Below are 15,463 nucleotides of genomic sequence, written 5' to 3' on the forward strand. Positions count from 1 at the left end.
GATGATCAGTGAACCAGTGTAATAGGAAAATGGCTGAAAATACTATACGACTTGGCCAATACGAACTTCTCAAGTATTCTTTTGGTGCGTTCCTAACTTGTTCTGACGTAGCAACCGACATATTGACAGCAACAACTTATTACCGACAGCGACAGTTTATCTGGTTTGGCTTTTGCTTGGCGTTTGCAGTTTTCCCATCGTTCCTATTAACACTTGCATACCTCTTGCAACGTTGCAAACAAGAGAGCAAGATTGTACTGGTGGGAAAATTTATTTTCTTTGCCAATCCATGCGGATCTGGCTTTCTGAAGATGAAACTTCTACTCGTTTGTTTACGGAATTATGACGAAGTGCGAAGCGTCCGGGGTTGGCTCGTGGACGACGAAAAACTTCGACAGGATTACAGAGCTGAAAAAGTTTATCACTATGTAGAAGGCCTTTTGGAAAACATGCCGCAAATTATTCTTCAGATTTACGTGACAGTCATTCAAGAGCAAAAAATTTATCCGATACAAATTTTCTCGATTTGTGTTACATTTATAAACCTCGTTTGGGTAATGACCTTGTTCGAGTACTGCAGCTTTGTTAAAGAGGCCACAGTAACACATTTTTTGGCTATGATATTTTACAACGTTTGCCTTATCGCAGCTCGTGGGATGTCAATTGTAGCTTTCCTTGTTGCTTTCAAATGGTTTACCTCAGCTGTCCTGGCTTTCCATGAGTTGATATGCATAACAATTTATGTCTATAGAAATCACAAATACTTCAGCGAGAAAGAAGTTTGGTGGATTGCTTTGCTACTTATGCCATGCTACGTATTCGTTTACCTGGGATTTAAAGTAATGGATCTCAATGCCAAATTGTTCGACATAAAACTTGGCAGATCCGTGATTTCTTCAACTCTCTTTTACTCTTGTTTTACCGGTGAAAACGTTGTGATGATTTTGCTGTTTAACTCATGGTCAAAGACGAACAGTGACTCGCGGTGGAATCCGTGGATTTTTAAAGTTATCACAACTTCTGTCATTGTTTTGTCTGTAGTAGGGACGGTCATACAAATTTTTTTCACGTTTTCATTCTTTCACAAACCAACAAGGGTGACGCCGGATCCTGAGCCAGAAATTCACGGTCTAGAATCTTATCAGCCCATCGATATTCTTGTTAACCAATCGAATCCACAGGTAAAACCGCGTGACTCTAGATATATTCCACAGTTTGTACCAGAATAGTAATAAAAATGAAATGAATCAATTGCACGATCAAAAACAGTGCTTACATCTTGAAGAGTTCATAGAAGGGAAAGACATTTAAATATTTATCTATAACTTATGTAGGTTTTTAACGTATATCTAACAGGATTGTCTCTACTTCCCTCCGTTTATCAAAAGGGGCTTCTTTTCCCACTTTACCCATGCGCAAGTGTTCTCTCTCATAGTCATTTCTCATTTCTTCATCTTTTCTTTTTATTCTTACGGTCATCTACATCCAGTATTTAGAAACAGACATGAAATTACGCCATGGCAATTTTAGGCGATGGCGAAGCGAATCATTTCGAATTTCAAATTTACCGCCACAAATGAAGAAGGTTTCGATCGGAGGAAGGTGATACAAACCTCAACAAATTCTTCCATTGTGATGATAACGTAGAAATTTACCGAGAAATGCGCCTCTGGTCAGTACCTTGCATTGGCTGCAGCTCAAGGTGTTTTGGAGTTCTGTATGCCACGACAGTTGAGTGACAAATGATCCAGAGGTGCCTAAGGCACCTCTCCTCATATAGCGCGCCTTCGTGTTTAAGAGTGACCAGCAACAAATTTCTCCTCACAGTATCCCCCCTAAATCAAACATTAAGGATATGAGAATATAGGAAATCATCGCCCATTAAAGAAGCTCGTGGTTTTCAAACAGTGGCAACATAGGAAATGTTTAGAGAACAGTTCTGATGTTATGGTGTAAAGAGTTTTAACCTTTTAAAAAAGCTCAAAACTTCGACTTGCGCCTCTGGTTTTCCTCGGGGCTGATGCTTCAAATGAAGGATATCATTGCACTAACCTAGAAGACGCCTTGTAGCCTTGTAGACAAAAACGTAAGCCTCTTTTCGTAATTCCAGCCCAGCAGTTCAGTAGGTTTCCTTAAGATTACAGTGATGCCAACAACGAGTGTATTTCACAAAAAGAGATGCTTTAACAAGTATTAAAATGAGTTCTGCCCTGTCGTTTTGTCGATGATTATATTACCATTAACCTTTCTCAATACTCAATCAATAGACCTGATGCAAATGCCAAAAGGGGAAGGGGGGGAGGGAAGGGAAGAGTGGAGGAGGGAGTAGATTTTCAAGGGTTTAAAGCGACGAACTTTAAAAGTAAAGGGCGCCGAGAGACGAACGAAAAAGGTTCTGGAACAAGAAAAATATTTAAATTTTTGCTTTGATTACGTCATCTTAAACGCTGCTGGCAGCTATAGTAAACAAGCATTGACAAAGATGAAATGTTAATGACGTCATTAAAATCTAGAAGCTGCGAATTGTAAGCATACTTTGTTTCTTTTATTTATGATAAAAAAAAACTTTGTGACATGTGTCACAAGTTTTCCGCAATCCTGCACCTTGCTCTTTTTAAGTCTAAAAAACTTAGAGAGGAGAAACGTAGCACGTAGCTGTTCTTAAGTATGGGTTCTAGGCCATCAAAGGTGCGTAAATCTTCGATCAAAAGCGTAAATCCTTCATCGCGCTCAGACAAGGAACAATGTGGAGAAGTAAACCGCAATGGAACCGTTAATCATCAAAATCACGACAGACACCTGACTAGCCAAGACTCCACGACTCCAGAAAGACAAACTGCTCATCCTAAGACCCAACTCAATCAACTGGCTTGTCGAGGTAAGAAGCAATGCAGTATACCTTTTCTTCATCCATTCGAAATCCTTACAGATGACAGTTTAAATTATGCCGTTTTTGCGCTTCTCACTTATCGACCTTATCTTCAATTATTTAATATGGTGATGGACTGATCCCCTGTTCATGCACTACCCGTAAAGACTGCCAAAATTAACCAACGTTACAAAATCTTGTTTCGAATGAGTTCTATTGAGAGCACTGCCATCTATATTCCTACATTGCTCATGCCTTCGTTATTTTATTGACACGCAGTAGTTTTAGCCAAAAGCCAAAATTAACTTCGACTCAGCGCGGGGAATGGCAATAACTCGTTTCCTCAGTCTAATTCAGAGTTTCAGTTCCTCCGGCATTGCACGTAATACTTGTGTCCACTTCAATGCTATACTGTAGAGCTTCTGCTCAGAGCTTCAACTCGTCACGCTTTGTAAACACGTCGACTCATAATTAAACACGTTTTCTCTTATTTAGAGCAATAGCAACGTGACGGTTTAAACAATATGTCGTGTTGTTGTGCTTTGCTTCACCTTGGCATCACATTGCTGCTGTAAACTACATTTATCACTGAATCTAGACGGATGGCTGACTGTGAAGAATCTCTAATGTGCATGACAAACATCTGCGTCAATCGTTATACTGAAGCACAAAACAGTGAATATTATTATCTAATTACCGCCTTAATTCATGACCAATACGAAGGGAAGTAACATATGACTTCGAGCAATTTTTTGTTGGAAGGACTTTAAATGTTTAAAACAATCGCCCCACTCTCGTTGTATTTGTTAGTCCATTTGCGTAATCCAACGGGGTAACCTATGCACTGGGGTCAGTGTTTAGTCCATCACTTTTAAATACGCATCATACCAATTCAATCGGGGTGTACATGTAAGTCTCTAGTATATTTTCTCCGGTATATCCTTTGTAAGTGTTTTAGTCTCCCTAACCAGGTTTTGATTCAGTAGCTTAATTTTCGCCCATGTCTTTGACGTTAATTCTGCTCTTCGTTCTTTGACAAACGTGAGCGTTACAATGTTTTGAAATGTCAATAAAAACGCTATGGAAACAAAATTTTGCCATCGTTGTTAAGTATTTTGAAGAAGCTCTAAGAACCGATGTGTTGGCGGAAAGTTGTGAAATAGACTGAAGTGAAAATTGCGTAGCGTTTGCTTAAAACATAACCAAGCCAACTAATTGTTTCGTAAATTTCAGTCTTCGAGTCTCACTGACTCTCCTTTGAAACAAGGTTTTCTGGTGACGCTCAGTTGAGCTCATTAACGCTGGTTGAAATAATTTAATGACTTCGTCACAATTAGGTTTTTGTGTCAGTTTTAGTTATCGTTTACTAGACAAAGGCCTGACATGTATGTCTCATGGTTTTACAAACTGTGTTTGTTAATGCGACTCAAGGTTAATTACTGTGGGTGGACGATTCATTTTTCGTGATTCAATTAAACTAGGAAAACTTATCATCAGTCACGAAAACCTCATCGAGTTGTTGCAAATGTGTTCCATTCAACATATTACTATTTCTCAACGAACGACTCACGGTAAAATTTCCGCGCAGCCACATACTACATTATGCATTCAGTTCCTGGATAGAGAAAACAATGACAAAAACAATACATTGCCATTGGGAAAACAGTTTTGTTTAGCAATAGTATGGCGCTGTGCGTAAATTTTACCCGACTCACTAAGGCAGTGTTCACACTTGGTGCCCGGGCACCGTGCCTGGGTTCTATTCTACGCCGGGCACCAATGTGAACACACCTTTTTTCCTGGTACCCACGCCAGAATTCGGGCACGGTGCCGGTGCCCGAGTACAAGGTCTCGACCTTGTACTCGGGCACTAAACTGGGCACTGAGTCCTTGTGTGAACACATTTTTCGTTGGTGCCCTGGCACTTTACCCACAAACCACTTGTTTTCGTACCCACAATTCCTTGTCCCACTCGAGATTTCAATAGTGAGCGTGTGCTCTGTTTATTGAATGTGAACATATCTTCAGACTGGGTACCGTGTGTCTGAACACAGCACCATTTTGTGCCGGTGCCCGGGTACTAGTGCCCGGGCACCAAGTGTGAACACTGCCTAACACGTTAGTCCGCGACGCGTACATACATGTGCGGAAAACTAATTACGTACTTGTTGGGGTGAGGACAATAAATCCACGCTCTACTGGTGATGTCTGAGGCATTTCTGTAGGGTAATCCATGAGAACAAAACACATTCTAAAATTTAATTGTAGCTTGTATGTCTGTCTTTTCTTATACCGTTTCCTTCTTTGAAGCCATTTCGAAACCCTTATGGCGAATTTTACTTTCGAATTCAAGAAGCATGCAAGATTTTTTCGAAACAGGACAGACTAGTACTTTAAGTTTGAAGTGTTCTTTATCAATATCTATAAGTTTCACAAACCATCAGCTTTCATGTACGGACGATAAAACATGGTGTGCGTTTCCATAGGTAATTGATGGATACGAGCGTGTGAGGAGAACTGTAACACATGACTAAGTTTTGACAGTTGCTTGGATTTTTTGTTAGGTGAGAGAAAACCGCATTCTCTCGATGTAAACAACACTCAGACAAATGTTGGACCGCAGAGAGATTTCGGAAAACGGCCCAAGCGAAGATTCGTGCAGGTAAGGCATTTGCAAGCTTAGTTCTTTGTCATTTTCTTAAACCATCTGCAGACGTAGTACTGTGGTAGAAGAAGTAAAACGTTTAGTTTAATTCTGTTTGTTTGTTTTTTTTAATTCGACATGGTGTTTTATTAAGGGACAATATACAACTGCTCTACTTCTTCCTTAAATTTTCATTAAGACTGAAAATCACTTTTCTATTTTAAGGCAGTATTTCTTTTCAATATAAAAGAAAAAGAAAGTTTAAAATATCATAAACGATAATGTTTCGAATATTCTTTTCAATATTTTTCTGTTTTTTCGTTTCCTTTCGCCGTTAATTCTTTATCAGAAAGAAAACATATTGTGTATCAAGGTTGAGAACAGATTAACAATTGATTTTAAGGACCGCTCGAGAAAGAAAGGTATAATTTCAGTTATCTGCTTCACCAGTGATGTTTCTCTATGTTACTTACAGGCGACGTATCGTTCATGTCTCAGACTTACAATCAGAGTACTTCGTGGACGTAATATAACTGTACGCGGCTTGGAGGACATGAGTAAGTATTTAATAAACATTTGCGCATGTTCAAAGTAGTCACCTTTATCAGAAGTCTTCTTGGCTCAGCCCCTTGCATTAAAAAGCCTCGGTTGTTTCTGAAATTTTTTCAAGATTCAAGTGGACTTTAAGCTAGCAAATTGTGATTAAAAAGGTTGAAAGCAAGGGGAACGATGACAGAAAAGCAGACATTGAAAAGGATAGGTGAAGACGTATTTTTAAACTCTTTAGAGGGTTGGATATGATAATCAAATGGTAAACAGAGACGAACGACGCAATTCTTGCGCAGACCACTGACGTTATTAGATGAGAAACCGTTGGGGATCCAGAGCTCTGTGCTGTAAGAAAGCAATACAGTTCCTTAATAATATCTGCCAAAGGCTGCATAATACATTAAAATAAAATGTTTTCAAATACTTTTCACTATTTAAAGCAACTGTAGTAACTATAAAAATAAAATTAGTCTGGAAGCAGGCACATACTGGTATCGCGGCACGAGAGCAACGCCCATAGCTTTCGGGCCGGCGAGGGGTCTGGCATTTTTGTTTCCAGACCCCGTAAAACACTCACGCCGCATTTGCGTTAACCCCGAGAAAGTAGCCAATCGTGTACGCCTATTAATGAGTACATTCAACCGTATAATTTTCTTCAGTTGATACTCCTGATCCTTATGTCAAGTTATTTATACCAACTTCACCAAACGGGAAACGAAGAACCAAGGCTCAGAGAAATACCTCTAATCCGGAATGGGATGAAATGTTCCAGTTTTTTCTTGACCCGGATAAGATGAATTTGTTACGTAAGTAGGCATTGCACGTATAAAGGGGTACGTCACAATAACAGTCCAAACATTACTAGAAGCAAGGTCAGCTGAAATATGTGCGTGACTGGCGCGTGATTCGCGCTCGCCAAGGGCTTACCTCAATCTGCCAAAAAATGACACACGTACACGCACTCAGAATAATACCTGTTTGGTAGGCCAAGTAATAAAAGTGATTGTTCAACTTCGTGGAGATTACTAGTCATAAGCCCTGCGCTCAAGTGACCATCCTGGTTGTTTGTCTTTTTTCGTAATATTGGGTAAACTGGTGAGAATTTGGCTCAGGGATGGTTGGGAAATGGTTACAAAGGTGATATAATTGCACGTTTTGTTTTGCTGGGTTCTTTTTTGAAAAAAAAAAAAGATCGAAAAGTGTTAAGTCTAAAGCAGTTTAAAAAGCTGTAAAACGCAGGAAATGTTACCAGCCTTTTCTCCAAAAATCTAGAATTTTCCAATACAACTGTTCTTTTTTCAGAAATAACACTGATGGACTGTGACTTGTTTCATGACGATTTGGTCGAGAAAGAAATCTTCGATCTCGCAACCTTGAAGGTCGACGAGACTTATGAGAAGACGTTCACGTTTCGGAAGGTAAAACAACTGATTATGAGCCATGGAAACTGGGTTGAGAAACTGGTTAAAGTTTATCGATGAACAAAGGGAGTAAGTTTCTAAAGAAAATGTGGTGCTGCGTCGGTGGGAGAGCATAACAGGGTAATTTAGTATTATCAACAGAGTCACAACAGAGCCCCCCCGGAAAATGTTGAAATCTAGAGGCTCAGAAATGCTCAATTTTTTTCTAGGGATTGTTTTCTTAATTAGACGTTTCTTCAAAATGAAAAAAAGGCCAAAATCAAGATGAGACAATTGCCTCGTCTTGCCTCATGCTAGCTACGGCCCTGTTTTTAATCGATTTTCAAACCATTTTGCTAAATTAGTCTTAGACTTTGTTTTTCTTTGAAATTTTACTTTATTAGGTGTCTGAAGTTGACGTGGAAATGAGAGTGGAAAATTGGTATGCACTGTTTTTGATTTTGAGTCTCTGTATTAGAACTTTAGTGCGACTGAAAGTGTGTGAAAATTTGAAAACAAAACATTATGTTTCACTCGTGACTTGGGATTTTCTTTTGCTCGAATTTTATCAAACAAGAATTATTTTTCATCTTGTTCCGTATGTTTGTCGTCTTGGGAGCTGACTTTTTTAGTGCAGCTAAGTTTTCCCTTTATTACTAACCGTTCATCCCCACCCCCCCTCCCTCCTCATCCTGATATATAATCCTCTCAGGGGAAATGTTCCCAATTTAGAGGTGAGTCCCGGTAACACACCTGACGACTGATTGTAAGTCCATTACTTTACAGCACCGCAAGCGAAGATATGCGATACAGCATGGAACTTTGCGAGGAGGAAGAGGAATTTCTTTCGAAAAGAAAACAGTTTGTTTTTGACTCGATGAAAACATTTCTTGGTGAACGTGGACCCAAAACAATCGACGAAGTAAGTAAATTGTAAATCCTTGCAACGTCTTTCGTTTCTTGTATTTTTAGAGAGATGGTTGTTATGTGACAGTTTTAACTTTAGTTTTGGCTCAAAATTTTGTTGACGTGACTTGCATTTTTGAATCAGGTTCCCACGGTCGCTGTTCTGGGGTCTGGGGGCGGGTTTCGTGCCATGGTGTCTCTGAGTGGTGTGTTCTGTGCTTTGAAGGACATGGGTGTGTTGGACTGTGCCATGTATGCAGCAGGACTATCGGGTTCAGCTTGGTTAGTACTTCTAACGTTTTTTGTTTGTACATGCTCTTGTCAGATGTCGCTGGATGCGCGAATAGGCGAACTAAAGGGTGAATTTCGCGCAGAATAAAGGCGCTTGCCAATAAGAAAACATGTGGTTGTGGAAGTGTTGCAAGTGGATATCTTGGCCTAGTTGTTACTTCATCGTTGGAAAATTGATGACATTTAATTTTTATTAAAAATTTAAAATATATAAAAACATATTTTTTAGTCAAATGGAGGCAATTGTTTATTATCTTCAAATATTTTTTGCTGTGTGCGAGGCAAAATGGAATGGGTAGAAGTAGCCTTATGTCAAAACATTTATTGCGCGCGATGTTGACTCTTTGGTTTCCTTTCTTAGGATCATTTAAACAGGCAGTACGTCAGGTGATGCGTTTAGGCAAGAAATTATGGTTTAGGCCATTCTCAAGCGAGCCAAAGAATGAATGAATCTTAGCATTTGATTTTGGTAGTATTCTTAACGCGAATGTTTTGATTTCCAAGGTATCTGTCTACTTTGTACTCTCACCCAGAGTGGCCGTACGTTCATCCAAGAGTGATCCGGAAGACACTGCAAGAAAACGTTAATGATAACTGGATGTGGCTGTTGATAACGCCATCTTGGATGTACAGACATCTAAAGATTATCATAAAGAAGAAAAGGCAAGGACAGCCAGTCAGCTTTACTGACTTCTTTGGTTATTTGGTCGGCGAAACAATCCTAAAGGATGTAAGTTAGTGAAGCCTTTTCTTTTCTAGCCGGCAGTCTACATAGTCAGTGGTGAAATAAAGCTATTCAGTGGAAATAGTACAGTAGTGGGGAAACTCTCGTTGAAAATTTCTTTCCAAAAATCCGTCCTATAACAGTTTTTAAGACAACCTCGTCGCTAGGAGGCTTTTCTCTTCAAACGACGTAGTGAAGGGGGAGGGGGGGGCTGGTTCTCCTTACGTTCTAAAGACGAGGTCGCTCTTTGATGTGACGATTAACAAAAGACAAAAACAAAAACTCGAAAATAAACGAAAGTTCAAACAAAATAAAACAAAGCGAATTCGAACATAGCCTTAATTCACATAACTTTATTTCCCTTTTTATTTCTTTTTTTCTTACAGAGAGACGACATTCCGAAACTAAGTCAACAACGGAAGAAAATCAAAGATGCCACAGTACCATTTCCACTGTACACCTGTGTGCATGTGAAAAAAGACGTATCTGCCAAGGAATATTGTGGTAGGTTCAACTAGTAGGCATAGTAACCTGAAGGCCTATATTGCTTCTCACCACGTTTTTTGGGAAGCTTGAGTATGACAACCAGCCGTCTGAAACGGCTGGAGATCGGCGTAGATCGATTGTTGCTGAACGTGGTTTTACGAAGCTCATTCAGTGGCGGTGATGGCCACAAACTGAATGAACGGTGAATTTTCTTTCGCCTACTATGCTTAGGTGGAAAAAGCGACTTAAAAACCGCCTGTCATGATCTGTGATGCCAATAAATCAGTTCGAAAGTCCCTTGATTAGCACCTGCGGCTGGATGTGTGGTTAATCTCTCTATCATTTCACCATGTACTATCAGTAGGTGTGGCATGCTGTTTTTCGCATCCGAAAAAAATCGCACTGTACAATTAAAAAACGGAGCTAAACAGCGAACGCCAACAGGTTTTTGTCAGTGTAAAGACACGGCCGAGTCCTCTGCAACTCTTCTGGAACATTCTATGTGCAGGGTTAGATCTCTTTCCCGTGGTTCATGTGATAAAGTGAAGCTTAATTATGTGCTTAAGATTGGCAAATGACTGAATTGTTTCACTATTGACAGAATGGCTGGAGTTTTCTCCGTTCGAAATAGGCATAGCAAGGTATGGGACTTATATGAGGACGGAACGCTTTGGTAGCAAGTTTTTTTGTGGTAAACTTGTTACTCCGTACCCTGAGCCTCCACTTCACTATTTACAAGGTAAGTAAGTGATCTCTTGATTGTCAACCAACGCATGAGGAGGGGGAGGTTGTGGGTGGGTGGGGCTTAGCGTGCTGCGTGGGCCACGACCTTGTTAGAGACAAATATTTTCAAAGGTTTTGGTACGTTGACCTCGTCCAGTTACATCTAGTAAATTCGGACAGAAAATTTAAAATTTGGTGCAAAGAAAATTTTCAATATTTCACTTGTGGACCTTGCTTCGCTGAGGCTCACATCCTACTCAAGACTTTGGATAAAGAGAGACAATTTGCTCAGGAGGCTAAAAAGTGAAGTTTTATATACCCTATTTAAGACTCGAGAACCCGAAAACCACATCCAGTTTAGTGGCTCATGACCCGCTATACCAAACAAGGAGGGAGAAGGGGGTGGTGGGGGGGGGGGGGGGTGTTGATGTAAGTTCAAGCTGGTTGAACAAACACCTCAACCTGGCCTTCTCATATGATCCCTTTCTGTACGGCCGGATTATTTTCTAAGATCTCACCTTGACACTCCGTCCTCAGTGAAAACTTTGATGTGTCCTCCGAGAATATTTCGTCATGTCTGTGCGCCATTCCCAACGAGCTCGTTTTGTTTATCGCATTAAAAACTTTGCTTTGAGTGAACTTTTAAGACTTAACTGCTAAAACAATCAATCGTTTACAGTTGTTCCAGTTTTATCATCATTGAAGTCGTCAGTGATTAATATGAATTTTTAATGTGATTGTAGGTTTATGGGGGAGCGCGTTCACCATACTCCTGCAGCGTGTTCTCACTGAAGGAAGAATCCCAGATGACACAATTGCTGATATGAGTAATCGTGGAGATCTCAGAGAGGAATTGAGTATGTGGTTATAAATGGTCTTTTTTCACGTAAAAACCAGTAGAAGTTACCATACTCCTAGCCACTTCATGACATGGAAACTGGGTCAAGCTTTGACAGTTATATACCATTTCTGCAAATACTTAAGGTTTCAATTTTATATTTTAGGGGAAATGATTGACTGCCAAGATGGACGTGATGACGTAGATAGCGACAGCGATAATGAAGAAGATGATGACGATGATGTGGATGGTGTCATGCTCGAAAACAATAATAGTGATGAAATTAAGGAAAAGGATAAAGAGGGAAAAGGTTTCTTTGGTCGATTCTTTGAAGTCCTTGTAAACAAACTTGCCGTATTTAGAACGCGCACTGGCCGAGCGGGACTGGTACATAATTTTCTTCGCGGTCTTCAAATTTTAGCGGCACCAATTCTTTCAGGTTTGTGCCTCTGTTAATCAGAATTATTGTAATTTCTTCCATCGGCTTCTTTAGTTTTGTTGAATTGAATGAACAACAGGCCATGAGCAACTCAGGAGAGAGACTGGCGAGTAATGATTACATTGACTGAAATAACACCGCATAAATCATCCACTTGCACTTGAAAACCAAATGATCTGCTTAACAAACTTCCAAACAGGAAAGCGGTAGGGGAGGGGTAGGTGCGCAGTTAATCTGATTCTCACATGTATCCGCAAACTTAAACAGAATCCTAATTAGCCACAAACGAAAGAGGAACAACTGCGAACTAATGAGGCCGTACGAAAACTGAGGCATGCATGAAGCAATAGGGAAATAGAGCCGGGCTGTAGTTTACAATTTACTTGTAACAAATTGGGAAATCCTTAGTCACCGCCTTTTAACTAATTCTGAGAATTTACGCGTATTCCAGCGGATAGCTTTCTTTTACCTTCTTACTTTAATTTGATTTCCTTAACAGTCTTGTGAATATAGATTTCATACTGTTATCATGTTTTACAGAAGGGGATGATGATGAAGATGTTACGGCGGATGCCGCTGACGAGTTAGCTCTTAATTCTCGTCATATTTACTTGGTTGACAGCGGGCTCGTGTTCAACTCCCCATTCCCTCCCCTACTGAGACCACAACGCAAAGTGGATGTTTTCATATCTTTTGACTTCAGTATACGAAAGAGGGATGTTGAATTTCCTTTTGAGGTACTGTAAAAAGATTGCATCTGAAGATTCGACTACTTAAGATAAACCCAGTTGTAGGCTTTTACCGACTTAGCACAAGCCTGAGCAGAATTTTTGTCATTAACATATTGTTAGACAGTTGGGGTAAGCCAGCTCGAAAACCACGCGCATAAGGGAGGCAGCAGAAGTCTGTTCAGAAACGTCATTTCACTCCCTGAGGCTCTGTCTCTTTTCTAACTATTTCAGTTCTAAGTACTCACTCTTAAATACCCTATCGGTTGGTATTTTTGGGCATTCGAAATGAACAACAAAGTACTTAAAAAAAATCCGACATTATAGAACTAAAACCTAATTAAAACTCCCTGTTGAGGACTCTGAGCAAGGTCAAGGACAAATGCAAACACGACTAGCGATAACAATTATCGTACGAGAACTAAGCCCTACTACAATGGCCAAGGACACATCACTAAATGGGTAAAAATGAATGCGTGGTCTTGCACCAAATAGTAAACCCAGGCTCACAAGACTCGCACCCTTGTCTGAGTCCAAGATAATCTAACAAACCCCAAAAGCTTAGCCAGAACATTCCTAATTTTAGTAGTTCCCAAATACTTCAAATTCTTAATAGTTCATAGCAATATGATAAAATAATCTTGGCTTGAGGTCAAAAACTCTCCGGCAAAGTTATTCTTCCCGTGTGTCACAAGAGAAGGGTTTCGTCCTAAAACTTTTGCTAAGGGCTCATATCTCTAGCGAGTTCCAATTGCGCGGTCAGATGCTTTATCTGTATGTTACTGAAAGTCAATGCGGTCGAAAGCTATGGTTTTAGATATACTTCAGCCCAGATATAGCTCACCAATACGAATTCCTTATTTGATCTTCATATACCTCAATCTGTTTTATCTGTGTCTCCTTAGGAACTGTTATTGGCAGAAAAATGGGCGAGAGAGCACAACATGAAATTTCCTCCCATTACAGCTGAATTGCAGTACAGAAAACACGGCATAGAAGAGTTCTATATATTTCGTGATCCAAGCGATCCAACTTGCCCAATTTTAATCCATTTTTTGCTGGCGAATAAAACGTTCAAGGAAGAATCTAGACCAGGTATTACTTGTTTCCTATTATTTTATATCATCAGAGTCAGTTGTTAGATTGTACGTAGATCAAACGATTGTGATGAGTTATGGTATCCAAGTTTTACCAAGTGATGATTTAAAGTATCGGAAAATAACGGTAACTTCGCATGGTTTACTACCCCAAGGACGCTAATCCCGAGTCTTGCATGCCCATACCATACCTAAAGGCTGAACTTTATTCAACAAAAGAAAAATCTTAGTACCATTTTGCTCTTTTATTTTTCTAGGGATATTTCGCTGTACAGAAGAAGAAATAGATTACGCTAATTTTTCACTTTTCGAAGGTCGCCATAACCCTTATGGCACGTTCAACTTCCACTATCGGGAAAAAGAGTTTAGCCGCCTGGCTGATCTCAATGAATTTAACACATTACTCGGTGAACAAACCATTAAAGACGTTCTGGCAGATTGTGTAAAGAGACGGCGTCAACAAACTGTGGAATCATCGTGATTGATAGAACTTTAGACTAATTTTTTTTGCGATACTGACGCGAGTTTTGCCAAGAATAAAAATGTTGTGGCCTCAACAAAGAAGTCTCTCCATCGGGGAGCATAACAGAGGTTCTGTAGCAACCACGGTGTGAGTTTCCTCCAATGGCTAACATAAAGAGATTATAAGGCAACACTTTATCAGTACGTAGTGCGTAAGCGTAAGCCACAATTTTTCAAAGGGTTATAGGCAATTCTTATGATTCATGGGTTGAGGCTTAGGCTGTCTTTGTACGAGAAAGGACTGAAATCATGAATACGAGACTGTGCTCTTGCCGCATCTCATTCGATCCTGTTAAGCAACAAATATTATGGGTAACTTTGTAAAACATATTATGGTTTTCCTCTGTTAGACACACTGCTTTCCTGATGGCTTTATATGATAAATCATATATGTATTATTTATCCAGATATGGAAATATATTTTATTTAATAGACATTTAATGTACATCAGATAAATAAAATAGTATTTTTTTTCAAATGTCAAAATGTCAATGTTTTAAGTTTCTTTCTTGTACGACTGTTGATGTACAATTTTCACCCATAGAATCTGTGATAGTCTTAGAAATTCAGGTTTAAATCTAGTATTGTAACTTTAAAACATTGCTGCGCCTGAATAGTAACAAACTCTTCAATAACGGCATAATGAACAGTTTGTAAGGATTCAGGTATCATGTCAATCCAACATTGTCCCATATATGAGATTGAGGGAATGGAAGTTTTTATAAGTTTCGTCAAAGGAATGAACTCCCCAAGAGGAATCGAGGAATAAAATCCCGGACTGCAAGATCCGGAGGTCTAAGTTTGATTCTATAATTTTTTCTTTTATCCACGTTCATGTGAGAATGAATAACAACTTTCGTTATTCGACGGCCGAGTTCAAAATGTACTTTATTTCCTACCCCTTTTACATGCTCATGATATATCACACATGTTCAGCGGTTTGCGTTAGGGAAATGCCGAGAATTGAATGCACATGGTAATTTTCAATTATTGCTAAAACTGAAAACAATAATTTCGCACGGAAACTGATGAAAGCATCCTTTTGTTCTGCTCATTTACATTTGTAAAAAATATATTTTAAACTAATTGAACCAAGAGGTCAAACACAGACTATGTTACTGCGCGTCTAATCACGAATGCGTCGGCAGTGTAAGCAGATTATCGCCACGAAGACGACTCTACCAATCAACAAGGATTATCAATTATTTAGTGGCGCGCAGGTGAATGCAGCGATCAGTTCTCGTTCT

At 39.6% G+C, this 15,463-nt stretch overlaps 2 protein-coding genes across 3 annotated transcripts; both read left to right on the forward strand.

Moving 5' to 3' along the window:
- Positions 1 to 29: 29 nt before the first annotated feature.
- LOC113674432 (uncharacterized) lies at positions 30 to 1,266 on the forward strand. The gene has a single exon (XM_027190913.2). It carries the CDS (start codon positions 30 to 32, stop codon positions 1,227 to 1,229), a length of 1,200 nt encoding a protein of 399 aa, XP_027046714.2. The 3' UTR covers positions 1,230 to 1,266.
- Positions 1,267 to 2,486: 1,220 nt separating this feature from the next.
- LOC113674420 (cytosolic phospholipase A2) lies at positions 2,487 to 14,702 on the forward strand. 2 transcript variants are annotated; one of them, XM_027190901.2, is made up of 16 exons: positions 2,487 to 2,878; positions 5,434 to 5,531; positions 5,989 to 6,070; positions 6,722 to 6,868; positions 7,365 to 7,480; positions 7,867 to 7,904; positions 8,249 to 8,384; positions 8,514 to 8,650; positions 9,164 to 9,389; positions 9,770 to 9,887; positions 10,471 to 10,608; positions 11,336 to 11,449; positions 11,597 to 11,869; positions 12,410 to 12,606; positions 13,503 to 13,692; positions 13,952 to 14,702. In XM_027190901.2, the coding sequence occupies exons 1-16, from the start codon at positions 2,668 to 2,670 to the stop codon at positions 14,173 to 14,175; spliced, it is 2,445 nt and encodes an 814-aa protein (XP_027046702.2). In that variant the 5' UTR covers positions 2,487 to 2,667; the 3' UTR covers positions 14,176 to 14,702. The 2 variants fall into 2 exon arrangements, with proteins under 2 accessions (XP_027046702.2, XP_089067746.1); XM_089211620.1 differs by lacking the exon at positions 6,722 to 6,868 and having other exon boundaries at positions 2,533 to 2,878.
- The last annotated feature ends 761 nt before the right edge of the window (positions 14,703 to 15,463 follow it).

Source organism: Pocillopora damicornis, chromosome 7 (assembly GCF_964200805.1).
Source record: "Pocillopora damicornis chromosome 7, jaPocDami1.2, whole genome shotgun sequence".
Lineage (NCBI taxonomy): Eukaryota > Metazoa > Cnidaria > Anthozoa > Scleractinia > Pocilloporidae > Pocillopora > Pocillopora damicornis.